Source organism: Natrix helvetica (assembly GCF_964273705.1).
Source record: "Natrix helvetica genome assembly, chromosome: 2".
Lineage (NCBI taxonomy): Eukaryota > Metazoa > Chordata > Lepidosauria > Squamata > Natricidae > Natrix > Natrix helvetica.
Genome location: NC_138552.1, coordinates 272,102,794 through 272,116,612, shown reverse-complemented (window position 1 = coordinate 272,116,612; position 13,819 = coordinate 272,102,794). Strand labels below are relative to the sequence as shown.

Sequence of the window (13,819 nt, the reverse complement as noted above, 5' to 3'; positions counted from 1 at the left end):
TTATATCCCTCTTCTGTATCTGTACTTAGTTGCTCTTGGACTCACTGGCAAATCTCAGCACAGTTTTCCAAGATCCTTTGCTCATACTTGCCTTAAGTTTCTTCAGCCACAACGCACCATAGGTAGATAACAGCTTTTAGGCTGGATTTAAAAAGTTACTAAATATGGATATGCAATTTATTTTATACTCCCTGTAACTTAATTTTCACCCTCCTTCATCCAGGCCTCCAACAGTTTAACTGGTTCTGCCAGTTCGCCCTGGATGGGGCAAACTGGTAGTGGGGGCAGGCAGAGTCTAACATGCCCGGACTTGTGCGCATGCAGTAAAATAAATTGAAACCCACCACTGATTTGTTGACATGACTTTATTGGTTTAAAGTGTGATGATTCTTGGTTTTTAGCCCTGTTTCCCACTTCCTTTCTGCCCTACTTCCTGTCCATTTTCCCATCGTTCTTTACGTGGCCAGCCTCAATCTAGGATTCCAACCCAGGATACTATGCTTGCTCTGCTTCTGACCTCCTTGTTCAGATTGAGCCCTTTTCTCTGTTCCACCAGGGTCCTGGGAAAAACAACAACAAAAAGTACTTGGAGAAAAGAAAGAGTAATTGAGCAAAATAATTCTCTCTCCTTTTTAAAAAAAGTTTTAAATCTTTTCATGATCTAATGAATCTCTTTGTGGTCATTACAAAAGAGTAACAGTTCAACCAAATCCATTCACATTTCCTTTCTTGATAACCAGATGCAAGTGTATAATGAGAGGAGAATGAGGACAAAAGCTTTTTTTAAAAAAAAAAAAATAAGCCACTCTGAAATAGAAACAACAAAAACTTTCTCTGGGCATCCATCAGCTCAGTGCTTCTCTGTTCTCCACTGTGATGGAAATAAGGTTTAAATACATTTTACACCATTTGCCTACATACTAACAATGGATGGCACTGTCTATATTGAGCTAATTAATTAGATTGCTTTGCCAATTAATTGGGTAGCTGCCTCCACACAAACTATTCAGAAAGTCATTTTTGGGATAGTTGCCAAGGCATGCATATGCTACAACTATGTCTGCCTTGAGAAAGCTCTTAACATAATTTTAAAGAATTAGCAAGCAGCATATATTCCTGGTACTAAAAAGGTGGACTTATGACACAAAGTCCACATTCCATGTTTTCATTTTAAGGTCAAATGGTGGCTCAACTGGTCCTATTCCACACCCTGATCTGGACTTGCTAAGAGCAGAAGATATGCACCTAAGATTTCAGAATCATCCAAACTACTGCAAATCAAGTCCATGCTTAACATTTCATAAATTAATTCTTCATCCATTTATTCTCAGGTTTGGAGTTGATCGCAGAAACTGGTCCCCTATATAGTCTTATGCCTGCTGTTTTCTTTTTTCCTCTGAGACAGCCTTTACAGTTCAAGAATTTAACTATAAACTACGCACTTTTATTCACAGCTCAGTTTCTGATAAAACCCTGGTTCTTCTCCATTGCTCCTCTAGGAACTTACCATGACACTCCACTCTCTAGTTTAAGTGCTTTGAAGTTATTTATAATGTACCCCTTTGTATTCAAGGAAATAGCAGCCTGTCAACCTAGCCTTGGCCGCAAAGGGAAATGTACACTGGAGTAAATTTCCCCAAGTCATTTGAATTCCTGAAATGTTTTATTCTCTGAATGAAGAAAAGGAGATAATGCATACCGGCACATGTTATTTCAGCCACAAAGCTCCTAACTGGAAGCCCCCCATTCAATTCTGAAGCTGACCAGAAGTCCGGTTCCCTCACCATAGAGTCTCCTCCTAGCACGCCATCCAAATCTATAAAATTGCTGTGAAGGAAGGAAGGAATGTGTTAACCCAAACTGTTTTCTTTTATCAGAAAAATTCTCATTTTTTTTTACAACTATGCCCAAAAAAGGAAAAATAAAATACATTTCCCCAAAACAGGTTTAGTAATTTGACTGATGAAACAATGACCAAATACTTAAATGATTAAATTATTGAAGCAAAGGTTACTGCTTTTTATATTAAAAATCCTTTTGCTACAATACAATACAATACAATACAATACAATACAATACAATAGCAGAATTGGAAGGGATCTTGGAGGTCTTCTAGTCCAACCCCCTGCCTAGGCAGGAAACCCTATACCATTTCAGACAAATGGCTATCCAACTTCTTAAAGACTTCCAGTGTTGGGGCATTCACAACTTCTGGAGGCAAGCTGTTCCACTGATTAATTGTTCTGTCAGGAAGTTTCTCCTCAGTTCTAAGTTGCTTCTCTCCTTGATTAGTTTCCACCCATTGCTTCTTGTTCTACCCTCAGGTACCTTGGAGAATAGTTTGACTCCCTCTTCTTTGTGGCAACCCCTGAGATATTGGAACACTGCTATCATGTCTCCCCTAGTCCTTCTTTCTCTTAAGCTAGACATACCCAGTTCCTGCAACCGTTCTTCATATGTTTTAGTCTTCGGTCCCCTAATCATCTTTGTTGCTCTTCTCTGCACTCTTTCTAGAGTCTCCACATCTTTTTTACATCGTAGCGACCAGAACTGAATGCAATATTCCAAGTGTGGCCTTATGAAGGCATTATAAAGTGGTATTAACACTTCACCTGATCTTGATTCTATCCCTCTGTTGATGCAGCCTAGAACTGTGTTGGCTTTTTTGGCAGCTGCTGCACACTGCTGGCTCATATTTAAATGGTTGTCCACTAGGACTCCAAGATCCCTCTCACAATTACTACTGTTGAGCAAGGTACCACCTATACTGTACCTGCTAAATTATAAAATGACTACACATTATGTATTATGATAATTGTAGAGAAAAACATGATGAATATGGGATAAACTGGACAAACTTTCTTGATTTTTATCATGAAATTTTAAAATAAGAATGTCTATGAAGATTCTCAATCATCCAGGTCATGGATGTCCCAAAAGTGCTGTTCAAAAGGCAACTGGACTTTCTTAGGTTTTTTTTTTCTTTGAAAAGGAACGTTGGTCTTACCTGACACGTTTATTCTCTGTGCGCTATGGGAGAATGTTTTTGTTCTCATCCAAGAAAGTGCAGTTGGCTTTTGAAAAGCACCTTTGTGATAACCATGACCTGAATGATTGAGAATCTCCATAGACATTGAACTATGTACTTTGGGGTGAACTCCCTTTGAATAGGACTGAAGAAGCTTTCTGGATGAGAAGTGAAACATTTTCAAGGAAAAAACTAAGAAAGTCCAGTTGCCTTTTGAAAAGCACCTTTGGTTCAAATAAGAACATTGATATAATACCCTTTTTTTTTACAAATGAAAATAAAATATTAAAAATAGTTACATGCAGGAAAAGAAAGACCCTCTTACAAAATGGGTTCCCTACTGTCAGGTCAAACAAAGCTGATGCACTGAAGGAGCAGAACGGTTCCTTTCGGGTCTCCGAGCTTCTAGCGGTTAGTGGCATGAAGCTAGGCTTATTCATGCTAACCTGCTATGCACAGTACCTCAGAAGTGCCTGCCGATCAATTGGCCTTCAGTTGGCTCGAGCCAAAGCTCCTCACGATGAAAAGGTTTGGCGGCTCCACCAGTCAGACCGGGAGCCAGCCAATTGGGAGACAATCACGCTGTTCATTTTGCTGTGAAGAATCCAGGAATGCTACCTCAAACGAATGGAACAATTTTTGACATGTCTGTCCTAGCTGAGGGACTGAATCAAAATCTGGTGACCATTGGCAACATAGGTGTGTCCTCGCAGCTCTGACAGACTCAGTCCAATCAGCTAGGAGACAAGGTCAACCCATTCCTGGATTTTCTCATCAGCACCCTGGAGAATGGAGCCAATTCTTCCTCCATTCCAAAAGACCAAGAGACAACTCAGTTTAAATAGTTTGTGTGAGAGAAAGAGGGTGAAGACTGCACCTCCTTAATAGTTCCCAGAGTGTATGTTTTGTGAAGGTAGTAGTTTGTTTTGGCAAGATTCTGTCTCTAATTGAGGAACAATAAAGAAATCTGCTTAGAAGAATTACTCTTATTCTTCTTAGTTTTTGAGGCCTGACAGTGCATTTCCCTATACAGTAGCCACACAAGTTTCAGCAGCCCCAGTCATGTGATCAAAATTTGGATGTTTGGCAACATGTATATATGTGTATTTGCATGTATTAAAACCCTCGCAGCATCTTGGGATGATATGTTTTTCATAAATTGTAGCATCCATGAACTCATTCATGAAATTTCACCTACAGATGGCTTGTATTCAGAGGACTTTCAGTCTTATAGGTTATGATAACAATTGTTCCAGGAGGAAAATTTGTTTTAATTGCTTTTCTTCTTTAATAACTATTTTTTTACTGTTTGTAAATTGTCTTGTTTTGCATTCTTTGCATTGCACTCTTGACTCTTTTGGGAGGAAAAACGGAATAAAAATATAAATAGCAGTTGGACAGCACCCTTTCCATTGCTATTGAAGTTAGTGGCTCTACAAATGTCTCAACTCTCAGCTAAACTGTACTAGTTTTCCATTACACTGAAACATTTCCATGGTTTCACAAAAGATAAAGATTCTCAAGCTGGAATCTCTGTTATAATTTTGCTTCACTAAAGGTCCTCAGCAGATGATGGCAGCATTTAACTGACTTGAGCTTGAAAGTTATGTAAAGTTAGGATTGATTAATGCTCAAGTGGGAGACCTTCTGGGAATAGTAGAGATGTTAAGTCTAGACTGAAGAATTTTAAATCATGTCTCAATAATAGATAAAAGACATTTTTGTACTGCTCCCAACAAAACTACATGGATATATTCATAAAGTCACCAGAAATCAAACTTGGTAAAGGACCTTACGTAACTGCCCAGTTCTTCCCCATAAAACTAGCAGCAGAAACTCAGAATTGTATTCAAGTAAGCATGGTGGCTCATGGACACCCAGAATAACAGGAGAGGATCTGGGAGCAACCCAGAATTTGCTATATTCAAATCTCATTAACAATTAAAACAAGCAGAGTTACAGGTAAATGGAGATGTTTCTTCTTTTTTAATTTTCAGCTTTCTATGTGTGAAGCAGAAAAAATAAGGCATTCCTTGAGGAGATTGTGAAATGGTGCCTCTTGAGACATCTTGAAGCTTTTAACACATGACTAGTGAATTAGTGTTGAAAAGTATTTAAATTTCAGAGTGTTGATGTTCAGTAACATATAATCTGTGATTCCAAGAGTTTTTTTCACACATTGCAAACACCAAGTTGTAGTATCTGCTGTCACGGCGTCACAGACCAATACTACTTATGGATATTTTCAACTTAAGTGAACATTTACTGGCATATTGTAATCTCAACAATTTGGTCAGAAATATCAAAGAAGCTTGTTTTCTGCATTGCCTCAGAAACTTCAGCTACTCAAATGAAAAATGAACAAAACCTTGAGTTAAATTTCCTCAAACATTGTGATGTCATCATGGCATAAATCAGGGGTCTCCAAACTTGGGAACTTTAAGACTTGTGGACTTCAACTCCCAGAATTCCCCAGCCAGCCATGCTGGCTGGGGAATTCTGGGAGTTGAAGTCCACAAGTCTTAAAGTTCCCAAGTTTGGAGACCCCTGGCATAAATAGTCATCTTAGTACAACAGTGATAAAAGAATTTGTTCCCAATGTGTAATGGCTATGCAGGTCTACTCAGTGCTAGAGAAAGATTGACTGAAGAGTTTTCCACTGTGCACAAGAGATTAGTATTCAACAACTACAATGGTACCTTTGCATACCTATGTTCCTTTTGGGAAATTTTCTTGACAACTTTGGAACCTGATCATGAAGTCATTAAAGAGCTTCATATTTTCTCCTATGACAAGGGTTTAAGGAGAATAGATATTCTTAGCCCTGAATAGAACAATGTTCTGTGGCACACGTCAGCAGATCAATGCTTTGACAGGCCTGTCTATTAAGAAATGCAGAGTTCAGTAACTTCCAAATTTCAGCTACTGGATAAACCATTATAAAATAAAACACTCGGGACCTGCGGTGCAGCAGGAATGGATCCCGGGGCCAAAATCACATGCCTCCCAAAAGCCCATCTTGAAAATGATGGAAAAGCTCACAGAAAACAAGGCTAGCATCAGGTTCCTAATGGCAGGTTTGAATTAGGCTGAAGATTTCCAAACACTCAAAAAAGGATGGCTAATAAAGAATCTTATACACTAGGACTAAAGCCACTTTAAACAGTTCATTGACATTTTTGACAGTTAAAGCTGTTGTCTGCATTTTATACCCCCTTGAGTTTAAACTCAATAGGTCCTCCAGCTCTTTCCGAATCTTAATAGAAAGACTGTTTTATGTTTCTCATGTCTTATGCAATCAGGTGTTTCTTTACATTTCTAGCATTCTTCCCTTGGGAAACTCTACTGCTCAATATATATTCTACATCTAGCATCAATACATGGATTGTCAGATACCAGAGCATAATGGAAATCACACTGGCTTGCTATTGAATATTTTCTTATACTTAAAAAAAAACACCAAAACATTATATACTCAGGGGAGGAGCACTTGACATTGCATATAGAAAGAAACGCCCATTTTTTAGATTCCAGGACTAAAGTGACTTAATGATAGCATCTCTATGATGAATTACCTGTATCACTCACAAACACAAAGACGCAAATTATATTTTCCACAATTACAATACAAGCAAGGCCACAGGTCAGGAAAAGTTAATTACTGAAAACTCTTGTGCCCAACTCATTATTGAAGGAAAGGAAACCCTACCTAGAGTACAAGAATTTAGTTATATAATATAAATATTATTTATTTATATTTGTTACTAGTATTTCTATAGTTTGTTCTCCAAAATGGCTCCCAGCAGCATGCAGCATAATAAAGCTTAGAAATATCAAAGCAATGACAATACATATTACCAAGTTAAAATTGCTGTACAAGATATGCAGTACAATTCTGCAAAGGTTATAGTGGCTCTGGCTTCACCTGCTGAGGGTGTGAATCCAGCAAATCCCTAAATTGTCAGTAAGTTTCACCTAAAGGAGTGTGTCTAGAAGTAAACATAGTACATTACTGGAGTCTGGAGGTTTATATATTTACAGCTTGCTGAACTCAGCTTATGTCTATTTTCACTCCTCCTGATCCTGACAGCCTCTACAACTGAGAATCTCTCCATATTACCTGTCTTGGCAGAACTGGAGAAACAGAACTGAATAACAACTGTATATTGATAATACCCCAAAACAGGCTGACCTGTGGCATCATCTAGTGTCTCCATGTAGTTATTAAATAGTATGAGGAAAGGACTGAGCCAGGGGTGAAATCCAGCAGGTTCTGACAGGTTCTAAAGAACCGATAGGGGAATTTTTGAGTAGTTTGGAGAATCGGTAGCGGAAATTTTAAGTAGTTTGGAGAACCAGCAAATGCCCCCTCTGGCTGGCCCCAGAGTGGGTTGGGAATGGAGATTTTGCAGTATCCATCCCCTGCCATGCCCACCAAGCCACGCCCACAGAAGCAGTAGTAAAAAAAATTGAATTTCACCACTAGACTGAGCCATGCAGTTCAGTAGCCCCCTAAAATTTGCAGCTGCTCTAAAAGGATACCATGGTGGATGGTACCAAAGACTGCTAACAAGTCAAGCAAATTAGACTCTTCCTATTCCAGTCTTGCTAGAGGCCCTCGAGCTGGGAGATCAATGTGGTTTTGGTACTTTACTCAGATCTGAATCCTGACAAGGCTCAAGATAATCAATTTCTTCCAGAAGTCTCTCTAGCTGTGCACTCATTATCTACTCTACCAGCTTTTTTTAAAAAAAGAGAAGGTTAAACACAGGGCAGTTATCTGCAATTGCTGGACCAAGAGTTGGCCTCTTGAGAAAGGAATGCATCAGTGCTTCTTTCAAAGTTTTCAAGAAATGCTTCTCACCCAAGGATGTATTTACCACTTCAAATACCCAGCCCCTATTACCTTCTTGGATGCTTTTATTAACCAGGAGGGGCATAGATCCAGTCCACACCATACTGGGCTTAAGGTACAGAGAAGCTTGCTTCTCACCGGCTCAAAACATTCACAGATAACTAAGCAAAATGATGTCTTCTGTCATCTCGGTTGGATCTGCTCCACAAATAATCAACTGCACGCAAACACAAGTTAACATCCAGGTGCAGAATAAATTCCTTTCAATGGCCCAGTAACAATTCTGGAATCATGGTGAAGGAGTGGTACAAGCCAAATGCTTTTTCTTCCAGTACGGAACATTCAAACAAAAGTCAGAAGGATTAATTTTACTGACAAGCTTGGTTTAATAATCCAGATACTAAATGTGCTATGCTAGCATACCAACCTAGCAACAAGATGGAGAAGAGAACATAACTTTCATTCTAGCCTGCCTAGAATTAAGAGGCAGTCCTCTGCCTCTTAATAAAACCAAATTTTTAGAAGATTCAGATAACCAATATGACTATAGCACCATCCACTTTTGAGAAAGTTAAGAAAACATGACATTTGCATTGACACTGATGAGGTCAAGCTGCATTTAGAATTGCCTAGAAAAACTGAAAATAACCCATGGGAAAATTGTTAATAACCCTCCCAAATACCTTCTTCCAACTACTTTTGTGACACGCAACAATAACCGCCATGAAGAGGCAATGGGCTTTGAAAACCTCTCAGAATGAGATTTCACAAAATTATATCCTCTTTTATCAGATACTCAGAGAGAAGCAGCTGCCTGCCTGAATAATAAAAGGTTTTTTAAAGGCTGTTATAACAATTGCATTGGCTCCTAGTTGTTGTTTTTTTTAACCAAAGCATTTCAGAGTTCTGACACTCTTGAGCAAATCTTATCCTTAAAGGGCTATGCAGCATATTGCAAAACTTCTACCACATTATTACAGAAAAACACCATAAATGGCATCATCATAACCGATAACCTTGTACAGTTCAGCTATAAACACAGTGAAACAGGATGGTACCAAGAACAGCATGATTACACTATATCCAACATTCTTCTGGGTTGCAATGGCAGGTCCCCCGTTAAACTTCATACGTTTCAACTCCTCCAGATTTGACATAAGAAAAATCTACCTCCCATTGACAGATTACTGACTGATTTATTTTTACCATTAAAAACTAAAGCAAAATGTAGGAAAACAATAAAATGTATTATAGACTTATTACTGACAGCTGTAGACAAATAAAAAGATACTGCATTTACCAAAAACTGTTTGACAGCTGGACATATGATACTGATGGCCAGTGCAATGAAATTAGCAACTTGCTTGGCGATTATCCAGTGCCTTGTAGGCTAAGGGTACCCTGGTGTAAGAGTATGTTAGAAAATACAATATTAGGTTGGTTGATCATGCTGAATCCGACAAACTGATGCAGTGTGTCCTTTGTGCAGGGATGTGTTCAATCTTTTAACAGTGAAAATGGCAAAATATTATAACCAACAGGTGAAAATGAAAATTCTTCTGTGGGTCGGGCAAAGAATATTTGCTAAATTCTTAGCATGAGAGAACAGCCTCTTGAACCAAGGAACGGGTTTTGCTCAATGAAATGTCTATGGAGATTCTCAGTCATTCAGGTCATAGTTGTCCCAAAGGTGCTTTTTCAAGAGGCAACTGGACTTTCTGTGTTTTTTGAAGACGTTTCTCTTCTCATCCAAGAAGCTTCTTCAGCTCTCGAATATTTTGCTCGGGTTCTGCTATATAATGGCCTCAGGATTCCACATGCAGATAATTTTAGTTAACTTAAAAAGAGAGGATTGACTAACAGGGAAATAGAAGGGACACTTTGCCCACAACGGAAATAACTTGCACAAGGGAAGGTGCAAGTCATTGCCACATGACTGTTGGTTTGAAAACATGCCTTAACAGTTATTTTCCTAGAATCCTAATAGATACCCTATGCTGGTGATGGTGAACCTTTCTTGGCTCGCATGTCAAAAGCGGGGGAAGCGAAGGGGGGTCGTACATGGGTGTGTCACACCCATAATGCAATGCGCGACCCCAGAACACATGTGCACATGACCAGCGCTCCCCCCCCCAATTTTTTGCATGCTTTTTTTGCACTCCCCAGGCTCCAGAGGCTTTATAGGAGCCTGGGGAAGGCGAAAACAGCCTCCCCTGCTCCCCCGGAGACCCTCCGGAGGCTTCAGGGAAGCTCCTGAAGCCTCCAGAGTGTAAAAAACTGGCCCTACAGGCAAACAGAATTTGGGAACAGACTTCCGGTTTACTCGTAAGGCTAGTTTTAGCCCTCCGGAGCCTTCAGGGGCCTTCCGGAGGCTTCCCTGAAGGCTCTGGGGGGCAAAAAAAATGACCTTATGAGCAAACCAGCAGTCGCTCGGGTTTGTCCGTAGGGCCATTTTTAGTCCTCCGGAGCCTTCAGGCACCTTCAGGTGGCTTCCCTGAAGGCTCCGGACGACGAAAAACGGCCCTACAGACAAACCGCATCCGCTCTGGCCAGCTGACAGGGCAATGCCTCGCGTGCCCTGACAAATGGCTCCGCGTGCCATAGGTTCGCCATCCCGGCCCTATGCAAAACATCTAGACACAAAAACCCAACTTTAATCTCCACTTCACTCTAAAGCTATGTGAACCAGTATATATTTCTTCAAAGAGCCAAACAGAAAAAGTTTGTTCCAAAGAATTTCTAGGAGAGGGGCCAGAGAAAGGCTTTATCAGGGGAACTCTTTTTTTCTTACCTTTCCCCCTCCCCACCCCCACACACATAGCCCTTCAGTAGGCATTTAAAAAGTGTACAGTCTTATTTTATTCTGGGCAGAGCTCCAGTTTCCTGCTTCTCAAAACCTCTATCCCATGCAGTGTCCTGAGTCACAGAATATATTAAACTGTAAACTCAAGGGCAATTGTTATGTTCATCTAACATGCTAGGCCCAAATTTTAAAAAAAGTATTATGGTATAAAGTGATATGTTCAGTTAACTTATTGCAACTGTTAAGTCAATGGCTGAGCTCCTGCAACATGCTAAACTGCAAACTACCTGACTCCACTTTGTGCTGTGCAAATTCAGCCAGTCAGCACATTGCAAGAGTCTACAGTAGGGATGTACCAGGGCATGTGGAATTGTTCCAAACAGAAATGCAGCTGTCAGATCAACCACCTACCAAAAACCTTCAGACAGAACAATCATAAGTATGCCTGAAGTTATACCTGTAGACCCAAATTAGTGCCAAGGCCAATTACTAGCTCACTATAGTTTAAACATAATTTAATTTAGTTTTTTCCCCCTGTTGTGGTACGTCATTATACAATAGCATTATAATCAATGGTGCAAACAATACAATGTGAATATCACTGTTTTAATATGTTGTGTGCCATTTACTCCCTTTTCTGGACAGGGAGGCTCTCCGCTTGGTCATTCGTGCCCCAGTCATAGTTTGAACTATTGCAATATGCTCTACGCTGAAAAGTATCCAAAAGTTTTAGTTGATGCAAATGCAGCTGCTCGAGCAATCTTGGGTGCCCAAAGAACAGCACATATAACACCTCTGCTATGTGAGCTGCATTCGATGCTGGTTTGTTTCCAGGTCAAATTCAAAGAGTTTTGATTTCTTTAAAGTCTTAAACGGCATAAGCCCAGATAGAATAGAATAGATCAGATATTTATTACGGTCAAAGACTAGCATGTATGTATGTTATGTACATATTAGATTTGCTTGCCAGCCATCTCACCTCGGGATGTTGCAGACCCTTTCAGTTAAAGAATTTTGACAGGTGGGGTCCAGGAAGAGTGCCTCCCCTATCATTGCGCCTGTCCTTTGGAACATTCTCCCTCCTGGGGCAAGGTGGGCCCCAACTCTTTTTATTTATTTTATTTTTATTTGGTTTGGTTTGTCAACCATGTATGAGAAAACAAGTATAAGTATGAATAGAACACATAAACATATAAGTATAAGCAGGTATAAGTATATACATGAGAAATGAATACAAATAAATGGGAACAGTAGAACAGGGATGGTAGGCACACTGGTGCGCTTATGCACGCCCCCTTACAGACCTCTTAGGAATGGGGTGAGGTCCATGGTAGACAGTTTAAGGTTAAAGTTTTGGGGGCTTGGGGAAGAAACCACAGTGTCAGGTAGTGATTCCAGGCATTGACCACTCTGTTGCTGAAGTCGTATTTTCTGCAATCGGGTTTGGAGCGGTTTACTTTGAATCTATATCTATTGTGTGCTCGTGTATTATTGCGGTTGAAGCTGAAGTAGTCATTGACAGGTAGGATGGTGTAGCAGACAATTTTGTGTACTAAGCTTAGGTCAGACCATCGGAGGCGTAGTTCTAAGTTATCCAGGTCCAAAATTTCAAGCCTAGTGGCACAAGGTATTTCTATTGCGAGCAGAGGAATGGAGTACCCTTCTCGTGAAATACCTCTGGACTCGCTCGATTGTATTAATGTTCATTATACAGTGTGGATTCCAGGCAGACGAGCTGTATTCGAGAGTCAAACTTTCAAAAATATCCGAAGACCTGGCTCTTTGCTATCTCGCTTGGGGCTCATAGAGGAGCCTAAAGCAGGAGCTGTGAAGGCCCCTCCTCTTGTCTTTTAATTTTTAATGTTGAGTTTTACCAGCCTTGTCTCCATTTTCATTTTTTATATTGTTTCTGTGCTTTTTTAACATTTTGTTTGTACGTCACCCAGAGTCCTTCCAGGAAAGAAATGGGCACTTTCTAAATCTGATAAATAAATGACATGCAAATAATAACTAAGTTAATCCTCAACTTGTCTTCATCCAACTTACCCCCATCTCTGGACACAAACTCCTCCTGACCTTAGCCAATCTTTTTTTTTTAAACTTTTTTATTTGACATTTTCCAAACATTAAAATCACAATCACACTTTTACAACTTTCTGCTATCGGTATTTCTTTTTTCTGATTTCAGGTTTCCATTTTCCATTCTATGATCTTATACATATTCCACTTTGTTTCATATTTTCTCATTTTTACAGTATGTACATCTATATACAATATTTCTATTGCTTTCTAAGTATTTAGCCAATCATATTAATGAGAACTTAGATCAGTTAACTAGGTTGTTTTGCCCTAATGATTTTAATGTAGAGATGAAACTGCAGTGAAGGATGAAGAAAGGAAGGATAAGGAAAACTCTTGAGGAAATCCCAAAGTCCTCCCAAGGTTGAAACTCTCCCTCCCCTCCAGCATAACCAATTTCTGAATCCTTTCCTCCAGAAAGGATCAAAGGCCAAGTCCCAAAATCAGCCCAGAAAGATACCATTGCCAACCATACAAAAAGCCATTCAAACATTTTTTTTCTATTCCTTTAAATTCACCAACTGGGCTGACTAATTTTATTGTTATCACAAAAACAGGTTCAAAAGCACAGTACAATTCATATAATTACTGTAGTGTAAGGTGACTGGACGTGAGACAACATGATCTATAATCTTTCTGAAGGGAAAAAAATAGAATCCAAAAGGTGAGGGATTACATCCATCGTCAAGAATTCTGAAGAAGGTAAAGCCTTACAGGATTACATCTCCAAATACTCAGGAAATGAATCCAAAGGTTTACAAGGATTTAAACCAATCTCTGAAGGCATTCTTTGCTTAAAGCTCTGTTCTTTTTCAATTCTTGCTAAACACAATCAATCTTCCATTGATCTTAGTGTTGTTGTTTTTCAAACACAGTAAATCAATTTTAGCTCTTGCCAACACCAATATAATTTGGGGATGTGCTCTCTAGAGACAAGCAAGATGGTTTTTTTGAGTATTATACTGCTAATTTTACTCACAAAATTGAAATTGTCCACTCAAAGGCATTACCACATATCGGAAAAGAAAAGGGCAGGTTATAACCATTTCTAATG

General features: G+C 39.5%; 1 protein-coding gene across 4 annotated transcripts in view; it reads right to left on the bottom strand.

Moving 5' to 3' along the window:
- The window catches only part of PITPNM3 (PITPNM family member 3), a 162,611-nt gene that overhangs the window by 111,397 nt on the left and 37,395 nt on the right, over positions 1-13,819 (bottom strand). The window contains exon 1 of one of the 4 annotated variants that reach the window (XM_081941196.1): positions 7,935-8,001. The exons of the other annotated variants lie outside the window; for them this stretch is intronic. Coding sequence (XP_081797322.1) covers positions 7,935-7,986 — 52 coding nt within the window. The 5' untranslated portion in view covers positions 7,987-8,001. Of the gene's footprint in view, positions 1-7,934; positions 8,002-13,819 lie in introns of those variants that run through there. 4 annotated transcript variants of the gene reach the window in all.